Source organism: Agelaius tricolor, unplaced genomic scaffold (assembly GCF_023055355.1).
Source record: "Agelaius tricolor isolate 1412-34295 unplaced genomic scaffold, bAgeTri1.0.p SCAF_51, whole genome shotgun sequence".
NCBI lineage: Eukaryota > Metazoa > Chordata > Aves > Passeriformes > Icteridae > Agelaius > Agelaius tricolor.
The window spans coordinates 1,980,309-2,002,341 of NW_027269311.1; the positions used below are offsets into that span (position 1 = coordinate 1,980,309).

Below are 22,033 nucleotides of genomic sequence, written 5' to 3' on the forward strand. Positions count from 1 at the left end.
GGGAAGCCCTGCAAATGCCTCGATTGCAGGAACAGCTTCATGCACCACTCCAGCTTCATCCCCCATGGGAGAACCCACATTGGGAAGAGTCTTGGTGATTCATGTTCCCTGTGATCCATGCTAGGAAGACACCTGCACCTGCCAATGACCTGATGTGGGATGGAAGAACATGAGGGTCTGGCCATCGACATGTCATTACATTCACTCCCACCTCAGGTCATTGCCAGGGGCAGGAAAGGGACTCTCTCTCCCTGAGGAGAAGGGTGTCCATTCCAGTCAGGATGAAATACGTGGCCAGGCAGACAGTTGTTGATGTTGTAGTTTTCCCTGTAAATAGTTTTTCTTATCCTTTCTGTTGACAATATTGTTTTTTTCCTGTTGTTCCTTATCTTGTTGCTCTTCCCAATAAATTGTTCTTATCCCAGCCCGGGATCTTTGCCTTTTGTGCTTTCCATGGGAGGCGGGAGGGCAGCGAGGGCAGCGCGGTTTTAGCGGGAGCAGGAAATTGGGGAATCCCATTCCTGAAGTCCGGCCCGTGGAAACTGAGCACCCCAGCTGGTGACAGCCCTGGTGGCCATGGCAGCAGCCTTGGGAGCGGGTCCCTGGCTGGGGCTGTGGGAGCCTCTTCCCTCTGGTGCCCAGGGACAGGAGTGGAGGGAGCGGCTGCAGCTGAGTCGGGGCAGGCTCAGGTTGGATGTCAGGAAAAGGTTTTTGCCCCGAGGCTGCTGGGGCCCTGGCCAGGCTCCCCAGGGCAGGGTCCCAGCTCCAGGGCTCTCTGAGCTGCAGCAGTGTTTGGCCAGCGCTGCCAGGCCCAGGCTGGCATTGTTGGGGTGTCCTGTGCAGGGCCAGCAGTTGGACTGGAGGATCCTGATGGGTCCCTCCCAGCTCAGCCAATTCTGTGCTTCTGGGATCCCATCAGCCTGGGGATGGGGCTGCCAATGGTTGCCATGGCAACGGGCTCTGGCTGCAGGCCTGAGCTGGTGTCCATGGCAACCACCCCTGGCATGGGGTCTCCATGGAGCTGCCGAGGGACTGAGCATAGCAACAGGGGGCTGGGGATGGTTGCCATGGAAACTGACCATAGCAACAGGGTCCTGGTGATGGTTGCCATGGAAACTGACCATAGCAACAGGGCCTGGTGATGGTTGCCATGGAAACTGACCATACCAACAGGGGGCTTCTGTTGATGGTTGCCTGCTAAGGATCAGATTTATAACAGGCCCTCAGAGGGGCTCCATGGGATCTTTCCAAGAGTCTCCAGGCTGTTCCAGAGCTGGAATGTCACAGGCACAGACAGGGGCTCCATGGAGACCTCCCAGGGCTTTCTGGGATGGTAAAGAGCCCTGTGGTCAGAGGCAGTCACAGCCATTCCATGGTGACATCCCAGGGCACCTTGGGCTGCAAAGGCACCCATCTGTCACAGGCACTCACGGGGGCTCCACGGTGACATCCCAGGAGTCCCCAGGCTGCCAAAGAGCCGGGATGGCCCAGACACTCACAGGGGTTCCTGTCATGGGCACAGTGGGAGCTTCAGGCAAAGTTTATTACAGAAGCTCCTGTTGGGTCATGAGGTGCAGAAATGATCCCCAATACCCCCACAGATCCCCAAATGTCACCCTTGAATCAGAGATGACACGGATTCAGATCAGAAGGCTAAGGGCTAAAAGTCACCTGTTTTTTCAGTCCTCTTCTTTTATATCCTGGTTTGCTAAAGGTGGACCTCATTGGTCATTAAATCAACACATTTCACATGATTGGCCAATTAAGACAACACCCTTCAGTAAACAACCTTATGGAAAAAAGCCAACCTATTTCAAACATTGTTGGGGCATCAGTTATTGATGTTTGTTTTATATTGGGCCTTTCTGGGCTGCGGGTGGTAAACCCTCCTATAGCATTTCTGTCCCAGGTAAAATGAGATGCTCAGAACAGTTTTGGTCTTCAGCTTCTTGTTTATTGTTAGCTTATCTAAAGTTTTGCATTGCTGTCCACTCCAGGCTCAGCACGCTGGTAAAGCACTGCAAAATGGCCCCAAAATGTACAGTTTCAAGGTCTTTAAAGTTGTCTTATCCAATTAACTCTAAAAACATACATTATTTCTACTTATCTACCAATAACTCATCCCTTGACTGTCCACATAAACTCTGCACTGTGCTTGACCAATGATTTTGTGTCACCGACTACAGAACATGGAGTAGATGAAGAAGAAGACAGGGACTACACCCCAATTGCTCCATCTTGCTTCCTATCTACACCATACTAAAAATCCCAAAATCTAAATTTCTCACCCAAGTGACATGCTATACTAGCCTCTCATCTATTTCAGATTTTGGTGAATTCTAATCGGTCTCAAAGTCCTGGAAGTCCTCTCCATGGGCAAAGGTTAAATGCAGTGTTTCTCTGGGGGTCAGGACCCCTCAGAGCAGACAGAGAAATATTCCCGGTTCCCTGGATTCCCACACATTTAACCTAAAATCCTTTAACACTTAACATGTGAAGTTACCCAAAAATGTTCCAGGTAAGTAGGATTAGAAAGAGAAGAAATAGAGAACAACAGAAAGACAGAAGATCCATAGAAAGACACGCACATGGGTACCAACTGCTGGGGTTCCAGCATCACCAAAAGAGGAACCCCAGGAGAAGGCAGGATCCAGACCCTGGGCTGGCCTCGTGCTCCGGCTTTTAACCCCCTGGGCCTTCATGGGCCCACCCCTGGGGTGGGACTGCCAGTTGCTTGTCCAATCAGAGCCAGGGTAGCACCACCTGCTGCTGTGTGATTGATTGATTGATTGATTGATTGGCAGCTGGGCCAATCAGAGGTGGGTTAACATCACCCCCTGCTGTGTGATTGACAGCTCTGCCAGGCCAGGGCTGGGGGCGGGGCTCTGTCCCACCACAAACCAAGGCCTGACCCGGCCCTGGCCCCACACGGGCATTCCGAGCATCCCAAGGTGTCTCGGGACATGGATCTCATCCAGCCTCTGACAGCCACCACGGTGACACTACGGAACCTCATGGAGCCATGGGTCATTGTGACAATGGAGATCCAAGGAAACAATGGTGAGACTGTGGAATCCAGGAATCGTGGAATCAAGGAGACCATTGTGCAAATCATGGGCCCTATGGAAGCAAGGATCAGTGGTCAAACTGTGGTTTGATTGTGATTGATTTAAAATAGAAACAAGGAGCCATTGTTTCACAGCGGGGCTGAGTGGGGCCAGTGGACCCTTGTGACTCTGTTGGGGCTCATGAAACCAAGAAGCCATTGTGACATTGCCAGACCTCATGGAATCAAGGAGACCATTGTGACAGTGTTAGGATCTATGAAGTCAATGGAACATGGAATAGGTCTGCCTGGTTTGGCCTCCTGGGGGCTGTCTGACAGGTGCCACTGAATTTGGCATGTCAAGGGCCACTTCCCATCTGACCGTGAAGCACTGGGGCTCTGTGCTTTTATTCCTATGGGAAAGAACTGTCTTTCTTGTCTAGGCACCCATGGCTGTAATTAGGATTCCACCTCTAAAATTCCATATATTCAAGGGTTACTCTCCAAAATAATCTGCCCATACAGTCAAGTCTAGCAAGCCTTGGCTTCTGGTGACTGCCTCTCATCTGACCTTGCACCACTGCGCTTGCTTGTTTCCTTCCTATGGAGACCATTGTGACACTGTGGGGTGTTGTGGAGCCAAAGGGCTTTGTTACACTGTAGGAACTTGTGGAACCAAGGGGATCATTGTGACACTGTGAGTACCATGGATCCATGGGGCCATTGTGACACTGTGTAGTCTTGAGGAACCCTGGAGACCATTGGGACACTTTGGGGTCTTCTGAAATGCAGAGGACATTGTGACCCTGCAGGGTACCATGGATCCAAGGGACCACTGTGACACTGTAGGGCCTCGTGGAACCAAGAACATCATTGTGGCTTTGCTGGGCCACATGGTCCCAAGGGACCATTGTGACACTGTGGGGCCTCGTGGAACCAAGGACATCTTTGTGGCTCTGCTGGGCTGCATGGTCCCAAGGGCCCAGTGTGAAGCAGCAGGGCTTTGTGGAACCAAGAGGCCATTGCTGCATTTCAGGGCCTTGTGGAGCCAAAGGACCAGTGTGATCCTGCAGGACACCGTGGATCCATGGAGAGCATTGTGGCATTGCAAGGCCCCATGGAATAATGGAGACCCTTGTGACCTGCAGGGCCTCATGGAAGGAAGGGGCCATTGTGACACTATGGGGACTTGTGGAACCAAGGGAATCATTGTTGCACTACTGGGCCCCAATGGAACCAAGGGGCCATTGGACACAGCCAGGCTTCATGGAACCAATAGAGCATTGTGACACTGTGGGGCCTTGTGGAACCATGGAGACCATTAAGATCCTTAAGAACTTGTGTAACCAAGGGGCCATTATGACACCTGAGGGCATCATGGAAGCCAGAGAACCATTGTGACACTGCAGGGCCCTGTGGAACCAAGGGAACATGAAATAGTGGCTGCCTTGGCCTCCCAGGGTCACCTGACAGGTCTGGCTGACCTTGGAATGTGGAAGGCCACTCCCATCGGAGCTCCTGAAACACTGGGGCTCTGGGCTCTTCTTTTTATGGAAAAGAACTTTCCATCTTTTCCAGGCATCCATGGCCAAAATTAGGATTCCACTTCCAAATTTTTGTCTATCCAAGGATTGCTGCCAGACAAAAGCTGCCAGGACAGACAGGTCTGGCTGGTCTTTAACTCCTGAGTGTCAGAACTCACCTGTTTTCCAAACACTAGAAAGGGCTCTCTGCTTTTCTTTGTATGGAAAAATCATCCTTCTCCAGGCACAAATGTCTGAACTTAGTACTCCGCATTCATAATTTTGAATATCCAAGGGTTGCTCCAAGCAAACCTGCCAGGACAGACAGGTCAGGCTTGCCTTGGCTTCTGGTGGTTGCTGTTCATCAGCTCCTGAAACATGGGGGCTCTGTGCTTTCCTTCCTATGGAGACCAATGTGACACTTGGGAGCCTTGTGAAATGCAGCGACCATTGTGACACTGCAGAGCACTATGGATCCAAGGGACCATTGTGACACTGTGGAGCCTCGTGGAACCCAGGACATCATCGTGACTCTTTTGGGCCACGTGGTCCCAAGGGGCCAGTGCAAAGCAGTGGTTGGTAATTAGCCCAGCTGTAACTCAGAGTCAGACAGATTTTTCCTCCAAAGAATTTGGCAGGAGTTTCAAGCCCTGGGAATCATTTGTTTAACTTAGGGTGAGTTTGAGAGTTCCCCCATAAGCCTTTAGTGTTGCTATGTTAAGTTGTCCAAATTCTCCTCCCCTATTGGTTACTTGTTTCCCCTATAGGGTTATTGTTCCAGAGTGTTCTACCCGCAAATGTACATGTTGTTGCTTCCCCTTTTTCTCAGGTCTTTGGATCCTGCCCCTTCTACTGTGCTCTACTTCTCCATGTTTATTGTTTCTCACCCTGTGTTATTAAAGTTCCTTTTAAGCTACTCCATCGAACCTGCTCCTTTTCATTTTCACCACCCTTGCCCTGAAGTCAGGGAACCAGAGAGGTTTGTCACAGCCACCCTCATTGTGACCTTTGGCACCCAAACAGGGACCATGACACTCAGGGCTCCCTGTGTGAGTCACGTCAGCTGGGGTTGGCTGATGGATAGGCCAGCGCTCCCTGGGATTTTGGATTGTGCAGGGCCCAGTGGATTCATTGTTGCTTCAAGGGACCTTGCCCAGGATCGGCAGGGACAACGATGGTTTCAGCTGCATAGGACTGCAGGTGGGTTTGGGGAAATGCAAGACATTTATTGCCCATTTTGCCACTGTGTTTTTACAATATGCACCCACATCCCATAATTGATTTGGGCTGTTCTGGTGGCTCTTCCCCATGAGGCAGAGAAAGAGAAAAATGGGCAGCCAGATGTCCAAAGTAGAAAGGAGTGCATATGGATACTTTAAGTTAATTCTCACTGATCATGACAAAATATTCTCAAAGAACGAATTAAAATCAATCATGAGGTGGAACATTAAAAATTTTCCAGACGCCTCTGCTGATGAAATCCATACCACTGAATTTTGGGACTCAGTGGGAGTTAAATTGTACAAGCTTTTGATCAAAAGGGACCCCACTGCACCCCGCATGCTCCCCATCTTCCATGCCACCATTCACCAGCAAGCATTTTGTTGAAAACTCAATCCCTTGGTCACTCCTAACTTGGGACCTCCCCTCAAACCTGCCTTTCTCACACCTTCCACGATGGTCCAAGCTGGCAATGGCCACGCTGTCTTGGAGCATCATGCCCTGGAGACTCAAGACAGAAGGAGCCTGAATGTGGCTCGGGAGCCCAACCATCCTCCCTCCATCTTGGCTCCTCCACTTCCTGCTCCCACAGCCTTCTCTTCTGCCCTGAACGAACCTCCAGACTCCACCCCCACAACTGCAGGTCACGCCCCCACTGTCAATCATCCTCTCCACCCTGGGCCATGCCTTCAGTTAAGGAAGGAGACTGGCAAATAGTCTCGAAAATCCTCATTGCCCAGGGATGTTATGAAAGAAAAGGGCAGAATCCCAGCTATCAGCCATTGGTTTACGGGGAAATCAAGGATCTGTGTAGGGAAGCTAAAGACCATAGAAAGGACTTACCTTGTTTTAATGGCCTAATGAGGGCCATGTTTACAGCTCATGTCTTAACCCCCTATAATTCAAAATATATTATGACCATGTTGTTGTCACCTACAGAATACACCCTGTGGGAAGGGGATGGAAGTGTTCACTAAATCAATTAATAGCAGACTATGCTAATAATGAGGCAAGGGCGGGATTGACAATCAACCATCTAGCTGGAGAAGGGCAACACAGCCTACCAAATGATCAAGCAGCAGGTATCCCCAGAGAAGTATTGGATGATATCAAAGAGATGGCTTTGAAAGCTTTAATCCACGTATCGGGTGGTAGCACCCCCAATTTGGACTACCTTGGGTGGCTGCAGCTAAAGCTTTAGGACAATCAGACCATCCTGGGTGCCTGTTAAGTAAGCAAACCAATGCTGCCTCCCTCACATTGAGTGGCTGCTCTCAGACAGAGACCATCAGACACGCCACCGTGCAGAACAGCGATAGAGTTTTTACTCTGGGCACATGGGCATGGCTGTGTAGACTCTGAGGGCATGTGCTGCATGAACCTGTCCAGCCACAGCAAGTCAATCCACAAGAGCATTCAGGTACTGAAGGAAGGGTTCAAGAAGCTTCAGGTGGAAAACAAAGACTGGGTCAATAAACTCTTCCAATGCAAGGGACTAAAGGGATGGATGATGTCTAGCTGAAACAGACCTAATAATTCTCTTAGTGGTTGTTGTTGTATTGTTAATTGTACAATGTTTGTTTGGATGCTTTTAGAAAGTCTTAAAAATTCTTTCAGTTCCATCTTTGTTGTAAAACAGAAAGGGGGAAGATACCCAACACAGGCTCCTCATGGACTCCTTGGAGGAGAGAATTGGAGGCCAGGATGGCACAAAAACCTCTCAGAGACTCAGTGTGGGAAGGAAAATCCTTAAAAGTATCTAAAAGTATCCTTAAATCCATTAAGTACCTTAAAAACCGTGAGTATCTCAAAGCATTAATAAGCCCCACTGAGTGTAAGTACGAGGCTCTCAAGGAACTCATTAAAGCAGATAATTGGGGCCATGATTGCACAAACCTCTCACAGAGCCTGGATCAAAAGGGAAACACCAAGTACCTTCAAATAACTGAAGTACCTTGAAGCATTAATGAGCTCCACTGAGTGTTGTTACTGACAAAGCCTCTCCAGGGACTAATTACAGCAGATAATTGGAGGCCATGACTGCACAAACCTCTCAGAGACTTCAAGGCAAAAGCCAAACCCAAAGTCCTTTGAAAAAGCTGCAGTCCCTGCAGGGAGCATGAAGGAGCCCCCAGGGCCATTGCTGAGCAAGGCTCCCCAGGGACTCCTTGCAGCAGATCCTTGAGGCCACTGGGATGTGGGCTAGGGGGGGATGCTGAGGGCAGCACAAGGGGCTGACAGTGCCCAGCCTGGCTGGGGCTGGGCCAGGAGGCCCCAGGGCCTCAGGACAAGGTGTCTCCTCCCAGCCCTTGCTGGCACAGACCCTGCAGTGGCCCAGGGCACCAAGACTTGGCTTCTCTTTGTCCCCACCTGTCATCACTGCCTGCAGTTCTCTGCTCTGCCTGGGGCCTGGGGACACTTGCTCAGTCGTGTCCCTCGCTGGGACCCATTAAAAGTCCAAGAAAGTTTGGAGTTGGATTCTGCCCTGGAGTTCTGGAGAGGTTTCTTCAGCTCCCTCTCAGGGACTGATGTTCAGGGCCTGAGCACAAAGCCCCAGAGGCTGATTAAAGTCCTTGTGCTGTGTCTGTGCTGCTGAGCTGGGCTGGGCTCCTGGCCCAGAGGCAGCTCCTGGTGACCAAGAAGAGCTTCAAAAGCACATTTCTCTTGATGAGCAGCTCTTGTGCCAGCCCAGCAGGGCTGGGGCACTGCCTGCAGCCAGCCCGGGCACAGCACAGAGGCACAGAGCGCTTCAATCAGTCAGGGCTGGGAAGGGGCTGAGAAGTGCCTGGGGCACAATCACTGCCAGCCCTTGGCACAGGAACCTCTGGCTGCAGGACAATGCAGCTGCAGCTCCTGGAGCCATCTCCTGCAGCTGGAACATGCCAATGCCTGCAGAGCCTGTGAGTACATTCTCTGCTTGTCTCTTGTGCAGAGCAGCCAGGGGTGCCCAGGGCTGCCCTGCAGAGCAGGGTCCTGCAGCCCAGGGCGCTGTGCTGGGGCAGGGACTCTGCTGCCTGCCAGGGACAGCTCTCAGCCAGCCCTGGCAGCTGCTCCCAGCGCTGGTGGACAAGATCTGGGTGGCAGGAGACAGCTGGTGAGGCTTGGGAGTGTTCTCCTTGTGTGGGGAGGATGTTGCATTGTTCAGGACTGCTCCCAGCATGGCATTGAACTGCAGAACATTTCCCAGTAGGTTATACAGGGAGTACAGCAAGGCAGGGGATGCATAAAAGGGAAAATCCTGCTTTTTTAATCTACTGCTGCTGGTTCCTGAGATGGGAAATTGCCCATAGATATTCATTTCTCAGTTAAGACTGAGAAAAATAAAAATAAAATTTCTCTCAGATCTGAATAAATTCTGCAGTGACAGAAATCAGTCCTTACAGGCTGCATCAGTGTTGCTTTTCCAGCCTCCTCAGGGTTGCTCTGACGTTGCCATCAGAGCCTGCAGAGCCAGAGCTGCCCCTGGGCAGTGCCTGAGCTGGGAGGGCTCTGCAGGGCAGAGCTGAGCCCCCAGGGCTGGGCTGGGCTCTGGCAGCACTGGCAGGGCCCAGCCCTGGGCACAGGGAAGCAGCTGCTGGCAGGGACAGCTCCAGGCAGCAGAGCCCTGGGCAGGCAGTGGGGGGAAAGTGCCCCCAGGCTGTGCTGGGATATTTCAAGTCCTCTCCAAACCCAACTATTCCATGATTACTTTTCTTACAGATCCCCATGCCAAGGCATCAGAGGAAATGTCCAACAGCAGCTGCATCAGGCACTTCCTGCTGCTGGCATTGGCAGACATGCGGCAGCTGCAGCTCCTGCACTTCTGCCTCTTGCTGGGCATCTCCCTGGCTGCCCTCCTGGGCAACGGCCTCATCATCAGCGCCGTAGCCTGCAGCCACCACCTGCACACGCCCATGTTCTTCTTCCTGCTCAACCTGGCCCTCGCTGACCTGGGCTCCATCTGCACCACTGTCCCCAAAGCCATGCACAATTCCCTCTGGGACACCAGAAACATCTCCTACACTGGATGTGCTGCACAGCTCTTTTTCTTTCTCTTCTTTATTGTAGCAGAGCTTTGCCTCCTGACCATCATGTGCTACGACCGCTACGTGTCCATCTGCAAACCCCTGCACTACGGGACCCTCCTGGGCAGCAGAGCTTGTGCCCACATGGCAGCAGCTGCCTGGGCCAGTGCCTTTCTCTATTCACTGCTGCACACGGCCAATACATTTTCCCTGCCCCTGTGCCATGGCAATGCCCTGGGCCAGTTCTTCTGTGAACTCCCACAGATCCTCAAGCTCTCCTGCTTGAAACATTATCTCAGGGAATTTGGCCTCATTGCAGTTAGTACCTGCTTATCATTTGGTTGTTTTGTGTTCATTGTTTTCTCCTATGTGCAGATCTTCAGGGCTGTGCTGAGGATCCCCTCTGAGCAGGGACGGCACAAAGCCTTTTCCACCTGCCTTCCTCACCTGGCCGTGGTCGCTCTGTTTGTAAGCACTGCAATGCTTGCTCACCTGAAGCCCCCCTCCATGTCCTCCCCATCCCTGGATCTGGCCCTGTCAGTTCTGTACTCGGTGGTGCCTCCAACTCTGAACCCCCTCATCTACAGCCTGAGGAACCAGGAGCTCAAGGCTGAAGTGAGGAGACTGATGACTGGATGGTTTCAGAAATATTAAACTGCTGGAGAATTTCTGCAAATCAATTGTAATAAAAGTCATCTTTGATACTTCTTGTTGGTTCGGTTTAAGGTTTTTTCTCTTTGTTTTACTTTTTCCATATTGTCTACATATAAATGTCATTGTTTATGCCATTTCTCATTTTGTTTCTCTCCACCTTCCCTGTGGCCACAGACTGTGTCAATGAGGGGCTGTGCTCTAGGTGGCTTTAAATGAACTAAAGGATCTCCCAGCAGAGTTTTCTGCAGAGATGCCCTTGTGTTGCCTTCTCTGGAGCTGCAGCAGCAATGTCTGTGTGCAGAGCTGGGGCAGATCAGTGCTGGCCCAGCAGCTGTGCCCAGCAGCAGCAGCAGCAGCACTTGGTGTTGCCAGTGCTGCTGCCGTGGCCCTGCCCCGCTGCCCTGGTGGCCCTGGTGTTGCTGCAGGGCCTGAGTGCTCTCGGGGCCGGGCACAGCCCTGGGGGTGGCAGTGCCGGGGCTGCAGCAGGGACAGGCCATGGGCACTGCTGGGGCAGCGCTGACGCCTCAGGCCAGGCCCTGGGGGCTCCAGGCTCCTTGCCCAGGCTCTCTCAAGAACACGGCCAGGCCAAGGCTCAGCACAGAAACCCCCGTGAGCAGCCCCAGGCTGGCCGTGGGCAGGCTGGGGGCAAACAGCATGGCTGGGGCTCTGCAAGGGCCCTGGGGCAGACGGGAAGGAGCAGCAGAGCAGGGGCTGATCCATGCCCAGTGCGCTGCACAGCCCAGGGCAGCGTCCCAGAGCGTCCTCATGCAGCTGCCAACAACATCCCCCCTCTGCAGCCCTGGCCTCTCCCCCAGCTCACACAGGTGCCCCATCCTTGCAGGCACAGACATGGCAGCACTGCCTCAGCAGCCCCTGTTTGCATTGCACACAGCAGGGGCAGCACCCCCATGCTGTTGCTGTGGGGACATGAACCTGAGGGAGCACAAATGCCATCAGCCCCTGGGGCCAGCAAGGCCTGCGGGACACCAGGGAAACCACTCAGCTTTGTCCTGGCCTCTGCACTCAGCCAGAAAGTTTGTTCCCATCAGCTGGGAGTTTCCTGTGCCACTGCAGACGCTGCTGCTCAGAGCCAGGGCTGCCTGGCAGCCACCCCCAAACTGCCCTGAGCATTTCCTTGGCTTCTCCTTTGCTTTCTTTACTCTTCCCTTGGACAAATTTCTTCCTCTTGCTCCCCCCTCCCCCCCCCCCCCCCGCCCTGTTCCCTGCCCTGCAAACAGCCCATCCCTGTTTGCCCTTTCCTTTCTGGCCCCACTCCCCATTGCAGTTCCTGACTTGGCCCCATGGGAACGTCCCTTGGGCAGCAGGATCATCCTACAAGTGCTGCAGGAATTGTCTGCAGGCTCCTGCAGTGCCTGCTGCTGCTCCCTTGCCAGAGGCACCCCAGGCCAGGGGGGCACATCTGGGTTGCTGTGTCTGCCTCTGGGGCTCCCTGTTCTGGGCAGTGAGGAGGGGCTGCAGAGGCTCTGCAGGACTGACAGGATGGGCTTTGGGGCTGCCAGGAGAAGCTGAGGGACCTGGGCTGCTGGAGCTTCTGAAGAGGAGGCCCAGGGCTCATCCTGCAACTGCTCCAAGGGTGGTTTCAGAGAATCCCAGAATCAGCAAGGCTGGAAAAGGCCATGGACATCATCAAGTCCAACCTGTGCCCTGACACTGCCTTGTCTCCCCTGAGCCTCCACTCCTCCAGGATAAACAACCCCAGCTCCCTCAGCCACTCCTCACTGGACTTGTGTTCCAGACCCCTCCCCAGCCTTGTTGCCCTTCTCTGGACACGCTCCAGCCCCTCCATGTCTTTCCTAATTTGGGGGGCCCAGAACTGGACACAGCACTCAAGGTGCTGCCCAACCAGTGCTGAGCACAGGGGAAGAATTCCTGCCCTGATCCTGCTGGCCACACCATTCCTGATCCGGGCCAGGAGCCATTGGCCTTCTTGGCCACCTGGGCACACTGCTGCCTCATGTCCAGCCTGCTGTCCATCAGTCCCTGCAGGTCCCTTTCTGCCTGGCTGCTCTCCAGCCACTCTGTCCCCAGCCTGTAGTGCTGCAGGGGTTGTTGTGGCCAAAGTGCTGGACCCGGCACTGGGACTTGTTAAACCTCACCTTGTTGGATTTGGGCCCTGGATCCAGCCTGTCCAGGGCCCTGTGCAGAGCCCTCCTGCCCTCCAGCAGATCCACACTTACACCCAGCTTGGTGTCACCAGGGTTCCATGAGGCCCCAGAGTGTCCCAATGGTTTCCATGATTTCATGAGGCCTCCCAGTGTCACAATGTCCCTTTGGTTCCATGGGCCCTGCAGTGTCACAATGGCACCATGGTCCCCTCAGGCCCTACAGTGTCACAATGGATCCTTGGTTCCATGAGGTCTGGCAGTGCAGCAATGCTCTCCTTGGTTCCACCATGTCACAATGGCCTCTTGGTCCCAAGGGCCACCACCGTGTCAAACATGTTTCCTTCATTCCAGGAATCCCTGAGGAGCAGCCCTGGCCCCTTGGTTCCATGGGGCCCTGCAGTGTCACAATGGCCCCATCGTGACACCAGGTCCTGCTCTGTCACAATGCTCTGCATGGTTCCACAAGGCCCTGCAGGGTCACAGTGGCCTCTGTGGTTCCATGAGGCCTCAGAGTTCCACAATGAATTTCTTGGTGCTGCAGTGTCACAATGGAGCCCTGGTGACACAAGTGTCACCATGGCCCCTTGGCTCTGTGCTGCCATGTCGCACACAGTGTCACCATGGTCCTGTTAGTGCCACCAGGCCCCGCAGTGTCACAATGGCCCCTTGCTTCCCCAGTGCCCTGCAGGGTCACAATCATCAGAGAATCAACCAGGCTGGAAATGACCTTGGAGAGCATCAAGTCCAACCTGGCACCCAACACCACCTTGTCACCCAGACCATGGTGCTCAGTGCCACATCCAGTCTTTCCTTAAACACTTCCGGGGATGGTGACTCACTCACCTCCCTGGGCAGCCCATTCCAATGCCCAATCACAGAATCACAGCCCTGGTGCTGCTGGCCACACCATTCCTGATCCATTGGAGTGCCAGGGGTTGGATGATGGAAATGGTGGGGAGGGGATAGGGACAAAGTGTTCTAGATTGTCATCCATGAAGTGTCTTGATTTTCATATCTGTTCAGACTGGATTAGAAGGTGCTAGAAGTCAATATCAATTGGAGAGTGCTGATACCAATCTACAAACAGGAAAAGAAAACTTAACATGACAAAACACTTCTTTCTGCATTGTTGTCAGTACAATGTATTCACTTAGAATACACTTCTGAAATCTGTCTAATCTTTCAGAGAATTTAATAAAAACATAGAATATTCCCTATGGCTTTTGTTGTTCTGGAATTTTTGCATAAATGTTTATGAGCCTTCCTGACTGAATTCCTGAACTGAAGAGCTCAAGAAAGAAGAGGCCTCTGGAGTAGTAAAACTCATTAGGAAACTCCAAGTGGCTGAGGATCCATGCCCATCAGAGAAGCAGTGAACAGAAATGGGCACAGCTTTGTGGCTGTCCCAGCTTTGGCATGGGCCCTGGGCCTGGAGCAGGAGCAGCTCTTGAGGGCCCCAAGGCCGGGGCTCTGGTGCTGCCCTGGGCAGATGGGATGGCAGCAGGGGCTGCAGAGCTCTCAGCACCTCAGCCCAAGGGGAGCAGGGCAGCCAGGGAGCCTCCTTTGGCCTTGGCCAAGCACCTTCCCCCATGGCTGGGGCTGAGTCCTGTGGCAGCTGCAGCTGCTGCTGTGCCCTTGGCAGGGGCTGAGGCCGTGGGGCCAGTGCCCAGAGCAGCCTGGGCTGAGCAGAGCTGTGGGGCCAGAGCCGGCTGGGCTGGGCTGGGCTCAGAGAGGCCCTTGGTGCTGCCCAGAGCTCAGGGCAGCTGGCAGAGCTTGCAGGGAGCTGGGCTGGGCTCCGAGAGCCTGGCCCAGAAACCATCAGTGTCCATCTCAGCCTGGCTGAGCGTGCAGGGGCAGGACTCAGGCCAGGCCTTGTGGGGCAGGGCCAGCGCCTGTGCAAGGCATTGCAAACAGGCAAGTGGCCCAGAGAGGAGGCTGCTCTGTGCCCTTGGTGGCACGGACAGAGCAGGGAGGGGGCCCAGGACATTTGTCAGCGCCAGCCTCTGTGCCCATGTGTTGGCAGCCCTGGCTGCTGAGCCCAGCTTTGGCCTGGGCTGAGTTTGGCTGTGGCCCAGCTCCACCCTCCTGCGGGGCTCAGGGCCTGTTCCCGGCCATGGCCAGCCCTGGCTGCCTCTCTGCTGGCCCAGAGGCCGGCAGAGCCCGGGGCAGGGCTGTCTGTGCAGCCCCACAGGTGCCAGGGGCTCTGCAGGAGCTGGCAGAGGCTGCCCAGCAGGGAGGCCATGGGGCACAGAGCCCCAAGGCTGCCGTGGGCACCACGGCACAGGGGCCGTTCCCAGCCGCAATGCTCCTGGCCTGGGCTGGGCCTGCACAGGGGCTGGGCCACCATGGCTGGGCCAGCACAGGGCCACAAAGGGGCCACGCAGCCGCTGCCGGGGCTGACAGCAAGGCCAGGCACACACAAGCAATTGCTGAGCATGGCCTGCACTGGCCAGGCCTGACTGTGCCAAAGGCAGAGCCCAGCTGCCCTTGGCGGCTGCAGCAACACTCCAGAGCCCAAAGAGCCTCCATGGCTGGGCTGGAGACCAAGGCTGCAGCAGGGAAATGCAGGGCTGCTGCGGGATGGGGAGGCCATTGAATTCCAGCACACACCTCAGCTCTCTGATGATCCCAGCACCATGCTGGGCCCTGTTTCAGCCTGGAGCAGAGCAGATGTTGATGGGACAAGAGCCCTGTGGGACTGTCAGGGACCTGCAGCTTGCAAGGTGCTCTGCTCTCCCCCAGGTGCTCTCGGAGAGATCCAACCCCAGCTCAGGGCACCTCAGGGCACAAGTGGCACTGCCTCGATGATGTCTGCCTCGAAATTGGCACAGGTGTTAATACCTGTTGGTTTCATAATATACAAGCAAATCTTTATTATCTGGGTCATTAGAGTACTTTCAAGAAATGGCAATAGTTTTCCACCAGTGTCCTGGTTTGAAAAGGATGTGAGTTTTTTGGGATGCTGTTGTCAAACCAATAGGTGCTCAGATTTGAATTTTGGCACCTGGTGTGGCCACTGAGGACATGGATACTCCTCTGAGAACACAGGGGGTTAAAAGCAGGGAACTCCCAGGGGGAGCTCTCTTGGGTTCTGTCTGTGAAAGAGGTCAGAGCTGCCCTGCCCGGCTGCGGGCTGGCAGGGGAGGGGAAGCCATGCGGCCGCGTGAGGTAGGCCGGGCCTTGGACAGAGAGGGGAGGTGAAGGCCCCTGCAGGATGGAAGGGTGGAGGAACATTGGAGAGTCATCGGGCAGCCAGCCCCCCAGAGAGAAAGAGAGAAAGAGAGAGAGAAAGAGAGTGAGCCTGTGCCTGTGCTTGTGCCAGCTTGAAATTCAGTATCACATGCAGGCAGCACGGCCGGCCATAAAGGAGAAGGGGGGTGCAGCGAGAAGGTGCCTGGCAGGGCAGCCATGGGAGTTCTGGACAGGCAGAGCCTGAGATTTTTAACCCTTTTCTTGGATGATGGAAACCTTACTGATCCTCCTGGAGTTGAATGAGAAGAGAGATAGAGATGAGATAAGAGGAAATGGGCCACGAGAGAAGTTGAGAAGAATCTTCGTTGAGAGGAGGTGATGGAATGGCCTTTGGCTGGACTTCTCTTGTATAGCCATGAACAGAACCATTTTTTTCCTGTGACGCAGAGACTGCATCTAGGGGGAGGCAATGGCTTGGAGCCAAGAGAGTGCAGTGATGTTATGTGAAGGAGTGCGTGAACAGAGACAACGGGTGAGGAGGGTGGTGGTGCTCTCCATCTTCAGGGAAGAAGAAGAAGATCTCTGTTCTTGACAGAGATCCCCTCGGCCCCAGGGGCTGAATTTGGGAGGGACAGGTGTCCCCAAAGTGAGAGACTGTGCTTTTTTTGGAACTGGGCAAAGCATCCTTAAAAGGGGAACCCTAGAAGCAGCTCTGGACCATGTGCAGTGGTGAGAGCACTGGGCATGAAAGGAAGATGTCACGATGGCAAATGATCTCCAGGCAGTGCCACGTGTGACATGGAAACACAAAAGGTCTCAACTGTGTTTCCAGGGGAAGCCTATGGCACAAGAGGGACTCCTCTCTTCTTGATGAACTGAGAACTGATTATCTAAAGGCTGGTGATGGACTGAGAGTTGGTGATCTGAGGGGTGGTAACTGAATTGAGAATCCAAGGTTTTGTCTTACTGTGATGTATTGGGAATTTGGTGGGGGGAGGAGGAATGTTTGGAAGGTTTTCATCCTGAGTTCTCTGTGTTTCTTTTATATATTGTAAGTTAATAAAGTTGGTTTTTTCCCCTTTTATTCCTCAGCTGGAGCCTGCTTTGCCCTATTCCTGGTCACATCTCACAGCAGACACCAGGGAGAATGTATTTTCATGGGGGCACTGGCATTGCGCCAGCGTCAAACCGTGACACCTTTGTAGCAGATGATTGGCCCGTCTATAACTCAGAGCTCCTCCGCACCACAGGTAAGAGACCCAACCTGGCAGATACTTGGGACAGGTGGACAAAAATGCTGCCCAATGCTCTAGAGGAACCCCAAGAATTGGACCTGTTGGGGTCCTCCAAGGCCACGTACTGTGTCAAATTTTACTTTAGATGCCTGAAAAACAATTGGCCAGAAACTGACCGGACCAAAAACACATACCAAAAAGACAAATCAGCAATTAACAAAGCCTGTAACTATCCCTATGGATAACTATCAACTGTATTGAAAAGCGGTAAATGCAACGCCTTATTGCCTATCAAATTTTATCATGGTCTGATTTCTTTAACAAGAATGCTAACAAATGTGCCATATAAAATGATGCCAGATACAGTCACAAAAAGCTGTTGGGTTGTTCAGCAATATGCTAAATTGCACGTTATTATATTTATTTTCCAGTAACCCGGCGCTTCAAAAAGTCTTACTGAATTTCTGTTTCCATGGAATTTGCAGTTACTGTGGGTTTTTCTCATAACTGATTTACTCATAATTCTAACATGCTTGTTACAACTTGAATCCCTCCACTGCACCACCATGCTGTTATTTCACTTATGGCTTATTCACCTTTAAGTAGTTTTTTTGTGTTAATAACTTTGGACAAAATTACATCATGCCATTATCTGTAACTTTTAAGGATGTTCATTTCAATTCTGTTAAATTAAAGCCCAATATTGTAATGCTCAGTTACATTCTGTTAAATTAAATAAGGCAAAGGGGTTTTTTTGTTAAATTTTGTAGATTTAATTTCTGTTAAGTTTCACTATTACTAAATTTGAACAATGTTCTATTCCAGTTTTTATTGGTCCAGTTATGTTTGGTATTAATAGTAATTAACTTTGAGTTCTCTCGAGTGCGCTTTTTGTTCTACTAAGGTGATAATGAATTTAATTTGAAATCCTTTTAGGGCTGAGTTTAAGTTCCTCTTGCTAAGCTCTAGCGCTGTCCAAATAAATTTCTGTCAGGTTTGATTGTTATTTAATCTGATGTATCATAAATTTTACTAGTGAGCTGTTCAGTGTTTTCCTTTGACGCATTTATTCTGTCATAAATACATCAATCTTTGTATTACTGTTTTTATAGCCAGCTTTTCATATGCTTTACCATCTTTTGGTGTAATTATCTGCAAGACACGTGTCATTTCAGGATCCTCCTTTTGTTCTCTAGCTGCTTCTGTATCTCTCAGACCAGACTACCCCTCTGGCTGGGCTCCGCACTCTGGCTCTATGGTTTGACCCAGTGCTGCCTCATCATTTTTAAGTATTTTTCAGAGTTCCAAGAAATGATATCTCAGCTTTGTGGGAAGCCTCCTCTAAACTGATGGTATTGTGACATCTACTCTAATCAGATGCAGCCCCAATTATTATTACAGAACCACTCCAACATTCTGCTGGGTTTAAAGCATCTCTGTGCTGAGGAAATTTTGGAGGAGACAGCTCTTGCATGGTTCATTAGTCTGTCACCCCTAGACCTTTACTCCTAAGTGCTATTCTCAAGAGCCTTGTTTTAAATGATGTTTAGGGAATTCTCTCCCACTTGAAGCTTGGGTGGTGGCCAGGCCTTTGCTCTTCCTGGATGGGAATTGCCAACAGACCCAGATGTTTTCTGCATCAAAACTAGATTTGAGTTGTTTTGACTTGGCAATTTGACTCTCTAGACATGACAGTTGAACTCTTTTTAAAGGCAGCTTGGGAATTATTATCTGGAAATAATTCTCCAAGTCCCCCCTGAATCGAGGTTTGTCAGCTGTTTGCAGACTCTGGGATGATGGTACATTATTGCAGAGATTGCTATTTACCTAATTCCACCTATGTTGTTAGCTTTGTCTGCTATTTGAAATATTCCTGATTGTTGTATCCATATTATTCCTAATTGCTCTAAGTTTCTTGTCCACTGCATGTATTATTTTGCTATGATGTTTCTTCATACTCATAACAAAAGACATGCATCTCATTCTTAAAAAACAATAAAGAAAAGGAATGAATGCCGTAAGAACGTTCAAATAATGCAATATGTACATGAGAAATTTGGATGACTAATCATCTTGAATAATGCAATATTTACATGAGAAATTTGGAAAAAAGATCATCACATCTAAATCCCAATTTAGTGTTTCACCACAGTGAAGCCTGATTGATTCATTAACTTCAGGAGAAGATGTGCCTGTGTTTCATCAGCAGCAGCTCAAAGCAGTCACCTGTTCATTCCATCAGATACTGATCAGCTCTGAAAAAATGAGGCCCAGTGCAAAGAGAAATAACCTCATCACCTTGCAGCCTTTGCTTAAAAGGTTTCCTTGCAGCCTTTGTGGCCAGGGCAGGAACAGGAGGAGGACTGCCCAGACATGGCTGTGTCTGGAAACTGACAGAGGCAATTTGCCAACAAAAGCCTCCTGGCATCCTCACGGTACAGAGCTCCTACGAACCTTCTCCAGTTATTCCCTGTTCCAGCACCCAGGAGGACATTCAGTGATGTCAAAGATCAACATTTCCAGCTCAGGACTTTCTCATACTTCTCAACTCATTGGAAACAATGGTCATTTCTTTCCATTTCCCTAAGAGACATTGGACATTATTCTTTTGTTTTCTCATGCTGCAAAACCCTGTGTCAATGACTTGATAGAATTTGGTAAGTTTTGTTGATTGTAATTGGTCTTTTATCTATCTTATCCCATATCTAACAGATAACCAGTGATAACCTTGATGAGATAATACCCTCACAAGAGTGAGCTGTTCCAACATCAGAACATAGGAGCCTTTTTTAAATGAACAAAAAGGGGGAGATGTCATAGACAGGTAGAATAATGATAAAAGAAAGGCCCTATGAAATCAGGCCTTGTTCTGCCATGTTAATAGCTGGCCTGTCATCACTTCTGAGTGCAGCTAAGCAGTTACAAGTTCCCATGTGAAGCCATTGTGAGAATGAGACTTTGTGAGCAATCTGTTCTGAGGGTGAAAAACAAATGCACCTGCAACAACAAGGGATTTGTCCCATGAGAATCAGTGAAGAGAACAGGTAAACAATACAATAGAGAGATTTGATGCACAAGTAAAATCTATTTTATTAACCAATAATAGAATAACTGATAAGAAATCTCTGAACTAACTAAAGTTGAAAAACACAAGGTTTTTCAAACTGTGTAAAATGAGTTGCATGAATAAAGAAGAAAGAGTTCTCCAGCTCAGCTGGGTCCTCTGGGATTTCAGTTCCCCCCTTCTTTGAGGCTTTGGGTTCCTCCTTCTTTGGGGCTTTGGGTTCCCTCTTCTTTGGGGCTTTGGGTTCCTTCTTCTCTGAGGTTTTGGCTGCCTTCTTCTGTGGGATTTTGCTTTCCTTCCTCTCTGGGGCTTTGGTGTCCTTCTTCTCTGGGATTTTGGTTTCCTTCTCTGAGATTTTGGTTTCCTTCCTCTCTGATGCATTGGTTTCCTTCCTTTCTGATACTTTGCCTTTCTTCCTTTCTGATGCTTTGCTTTCCTTCTTCTCTGAGATTTTGGTTTCCTTCTTCTCTGATGCTTTGGTTTCCTTCTTCTCTGGAGCCTTGGTTTCTTTCTTCTCTGGGATTTTGGTTTCCTTCTTCTCTGGGATTTTGGTTTTCTTCCTCTCTGGGGATTTCGTTTCCTTTTTTTGGATTTTGGTTTCCTTCTTCTCTGGGGTCTTGGCTTTCCCCTTCTCTGGTTTTGGAGGTTGCTTTCCCACACAGACACCCTTCTTTTCCTTCTTCTGCTTCTCTTCCTTCTTCTGCCTCTCTTCCTCCTCTAAGGCTTTTGCCTCCTCCTCAAGCTTTTTAGCTGACTGCTTCAGCTCCCTTCTGCAGACAAAATAGAAACCATGGCTGAAAGTCCCTACCAGAAACTTGGGCTCCCTAGTCCTGGCTGGCCCTGCACTTCATTCCTTGACCCTGAGGCCATTTCCGTGAATTCTCCTCAACCCACAGAGGCTGGGAACATCCCAAGTGAGGCCATTGGTGGAAGGGGACCTCCAGGCCCAGCCAAACCTCAGCTTTGCCATCATAAGCTCTTGACTGTGCAAGCTCCCTCTGAAGGCACAGCCAGACCCCTCCAGCCCCTGCCCAAGGCTGATCCAGCAGCTCTCTGTGCTGCTGCCTGAAAACGCCCTTTGTCTCTTGGCTTCCCAGTTTAGAGCAGAGCACAGATTGCTGACATCTGCTCATCTCTCCTACAATTCTTACTCAGCTCATTCAGCCCCCTTCCTCCTGGACATAGCTGAAGCATGATTTTAAAGAGTTCAGATTTCAGCTGGGGCTTAGAAGCAATTCCCATTGATCAGGATGTAAGTTAGATAGGCAGACCATAGGTTAATGATTATGAGATGCTTAAGCCGGAGCTGAATGTTCTATTGTTTACCATGAGGAGCTTCTTTCTAGAAGGAAGTGGAGGAAGTGAACTGTTATAAGAACATCTTGAAACCAGGAGAACAATGCTTAGGACCTGGGCTTGATGTCAATCAGTCACTAAGCAAGGGACCTTGGATCGTGCCAGAGGGTCACAGAGACCTGATGAAGACATTCCTGACTTCATCCCTCAAGACCACAGACCCAATTCGAGCCCCAATTCAAGGGAGGAATTGCACAGGTGTGAAGGACCAATGAGCTCATTTGAATACAGAGCGGGGACGGGAGGTGCTGGGCTTGTGCAGATGTATTGTATGTAAGATCTTGGGCAATAAAGAGAGGGCAAAGAACCTTGGACAGCGCAGTCACGCCTTTTAGGGACGGCTCTGGTGCCACCTGCCGGTGTTAATAAACACACCACTGTCTAACTTTAATTAGTTAGAGAGTCTGTGTCCGTGACCTTTGGTTTTAATGACTCCTAGCCTGCTCCTTCATGAGAACAATCCTATCAGTCAGAAAGCAAAGGCTGCAGGAACTCCTCTCCTGCAAGGCAGGCTCTTGTCAGCCAGATTTCCTGCTGGAACCCAGCTGTGACCAAGCAAACCAGTGCTGGCTGCCATGGAAACCATTGGAAGCAGCCTCGTCCCTCTCCTCC

At 51.1% G+C, this 22,033-nt stretch overlaps 1 protein-coding gene across 1 annotated transcript; it reads left to right on the forward strand.

Annotated features, from left to right (window-relative positions):
• Nucleotides 1–9,515: 9,515 nt before the first annotated feature.
• Nucleotides 9,516–10,448, forward strand: LOC139604490 (olfactory receptor 14A16-like). Its single transcript, XM_071455643.1, has one exon. It carries the CDS (start codon nucleotides 9,516–9,518, stop codon nucleotides 10,446–10,448), a length of 933 nt encoding a protein of 310 aa, XP_071311744.1.
• The last annotated feature ends 11,585 nt before the right edge of the window (nucleotides 10,449–22,033 follow it).